Source organism: Bison bison, unplaced genomic scaffold (genome assembly GCF_000754665.1).
Source record: "Bison bison bison isolate TAMUID 2011002044 unplaced genomic scaffold, Bison_UMD1.0 scf7180017864364, whole genome shotgun sequence".
Lineage (NCBI taxonomy): Eukaryota > Metazoa > Chordata > Mammalia > Artiodactyla > Bovidae > Bison > Bison bison.
Genome location: NW_011494936.1, coordinates 3,487,350 through 3,490,043, shown reverse-complemented (window position 1 = coordinate 3,490,043; position 2,694 = coordinate 3,487,350). Strand labels below are relative to the sequence as shown.

General features: G+C 49.4%; 1 protein-coding gene across 2 annotated transcripts in view; it reads left to right on the top strand.

Moving 5' to 3' along the window:
* HOXA10 (homeobox A10) overlaps window positions 1-2,182 on the top strand; it is a 9,929-nt gene extending 7,747 nt beyond the window's left edge. The window contains exons 1-2 of one of the 2 annotated variants that reach the window (XR_826660.1): window positions 1-90; window positions 639-2,182. Coding sequence is in view for 1 of the 2 variants with exons in the window: in XM_010855398.1 (XP_010853700.1) it covers window positions 639-913 (275 nt within the window). In the remaining variant the exon portion in view is untranslated. The remainder of the gene's footprint in view (window positions 91-638) is intronic. The other variant, XM_010855398.1, reaches the window with a different exon arrangement.
* Window positions 2,183-2,694: the final 512 nt, after the last annotated feature.

Genomic DNA, 2,694 nt, shown 5'->3' with positions numbered 1-2,694 from the left:
GGCCCTGATCTGAGAGTCAGAGAGGGGTCATTTCGCTTCCCCTGGAACTCGAAACCGCCCAGACTGCACGTCCCTGGCTCCTCGAGAGACGTGAGGGAGGGCCCTTGACCCCAATCAGTTTTTTGTGCCTTTTCTAGCTCCCAGCTATGCCCTTCTCCCTCTCCTCAACAGGCCTTGGGTAACCACGGGGCTGGAGTGAGACACAGCCACGTTGCCTACCCCCCCCTTCCAAGTGAGCACCCCTGTCCTCCCAGCCTGGGGGTTGCAGGAAATGCTTGTCTGCCTTGGGGCGAGAGGCAAAAAAAAAAAGGCGTTAAGTTCAAGATATACAGCCTGCCCTCCCAGTCCGTTCCTTCTGCAAGCGCATGGCAGCTTTGTGCTAAAACAGGTGTTTAGGGGGAAAAGTGGAGGAAAATGTAAGAGAGTAGGTGTAGATAGGAGGCCCACTCGATTTTACACATAACTTTTGGAGGAACTGCTCTCCCTGGGCAAACTAAAAGGGGCGGAGGGCGGAGGGATAACTCTCTCTGGGTGACTTAGGACATCCCTCATACTGTAGAAACGACCCGAATTCCCCTCTGCGTGCAGCCCGCATGGCCTCGATTTAACCTTCCCCTCTTTATTCTCTCAAATGCCAGGCAATTCCAAAGGCGAAAACGCAGCCAACTGGCTCACTGCAAAGAGCGGCCGGAAGAAGCGCTGCCCCTACACCAAGCACCAGACGCTGGAGCTGGAGAAGGAGTTTCTGTTCAACATGTACCTTACTCGAGAGCGGCGCCTAGAGATCAGCCGCAGCGTCCACCTCACGGACAGACAAGTTAAAATCTGGTTTCAGAACCGCAGGATGAAACTGAAGAAAATGAACCGAGAAAACCGGATCCGGGAGCTCACAGCCAACTTTAATTTTTCCTGATGAAGCTCCAGGCAATGTGGTTCATTTCGTCCAGAGAACCGTTCTCCTCCCTCTTGTCTTCGGCTCTGCCCAGGAACTCGCACCTGTGCGGGAGCCCCCCCATTCTTCCCTCCCACACTCGCCATCTCGCTGGCCGTTACATCTGTGCAGGGCTGGTTTGTTCTGACTTTTTGTTTCTTTGTCTGTTTGCTTGGTGCTGGTTTATTTGTTGTTTTCTGGGGGAAAAAGCCATATCGTGCTAAAATTCTATAGAGAATGCTGTCCTAAGTGTCAAGTGGTGACTGGGATGGTTTGCTGTCTCGGGGTTCCACTGCTTGAGATGGCCTCTGTCCTCCGGGTGCAGCTGGTTTCCTGCGGGGCCAGCAACCTAGCCGGAAGGCGGAGGTCCCATTGTAGGCAGCTGAGGTGTCTGGCCTGAGGTCAATGGTGCAAGGAGCCGCCACCGGGCTTGCCTGCCTGGAGTGCAGGGCTGTCTTTAATCAGGGGGCACAGGCCCCTGGGTTTCTTTTCTCTTTTTTTCCTTGGCAAAGAGAAGGGCTTGCAGAAATGTACATGCAGGTTGGCAAAAGGGTTGACTTTGGCTGATTGGTAAAATTGAGAAAGTCAGAAAGATTCATTTTTCCTTCCCCTGTAAGATAGCTCAGCTTTAAAAGAAGAAGAAATGACCAGGAGAAGGAAACGTCTCTTCCAGTTTGTGTAAGGTCTTGCATTGTGGGACTAAATTATTTCAGTTACTTTGAATTTCCATGTCCTTCTGGCTGTAGATAAATAATAGAATGTAGTTTTGTTTATACATGCAGATTTAGTGCATTTTTTGTCATTAAATAATTGTTACCACTGGTAACATAAGACAAGCACACCACAATTCTCCCTAGTCTGCAGAGGTTCCCCCCCTTTCCCCCCCTTTTCTTTCCAAAATTCACAGAAGCCGAGGAGGGCTGGAACAAGCGGAATAGACTAGAGAAGGGAGACGTTGCTGGGTTTCCTTTATACTGTGAAGTTACATGCATAAAAGGGTCAAACCTGTAGGTGCAGAAAAAGAAAAAACTATAAAATACAAATCTGTATAAATGTCTATTATATGAAAAATTGCCAATCTTGTTTTATGCAAATGCATTCTATCATTATTATAAATGTTAGTTCTAGTTCTATTTACTTCTAATCTTAAATCAGAATAAATTAATATTGTAATGCTGCTGTGCGTGGAAAAAAAAAGATGATGTTTATGTTCTTATAGAAGAATAAAAGCTGTGGAATGAAGCTTTTTAATTTTACCTCTTTTTTTGACTTCTTATCTTCACCTTCCACTTTATCCCGTCTACCGCTTTTACAACAGGAGGACTAGCCCGCGCCCTCTGCAATTACTTTAGGCATCTATTTAAATATTACCTAGACGGTCGTAATTTGTCTGGGCCCTATAGCCCTGGTGCCGTAAGGTTTGTCGGCTTTTGTTCAGTTTTATGACTTGCTAGTATATCTGGATTGTGGCTGTCTTGGACCAGTGGTTTCAGTTGAGAGGGGAGCTGCATAGACAGAGGAAGCCAAACAGGATTTGTTTCTGGAGCCCCCTGGGAGGTTCGCAGAGGCTGGCTATTTCGTGGGTCTCTTGGTCCTCGACGACCCCCAGCCTAGGATTCCGGGGAGCAGGATGGGCCCACAGCGGGTCACTAGCGTCCGCGGCAGCGGTTAGGTAGACCGCGGCGGGGCTGCACGGGTCCTCCCGCCCCCAGCACGGCCTCCCCCACCTGGTCGCCCTCGGCGGGGCCACGCGTTTCCTGCTC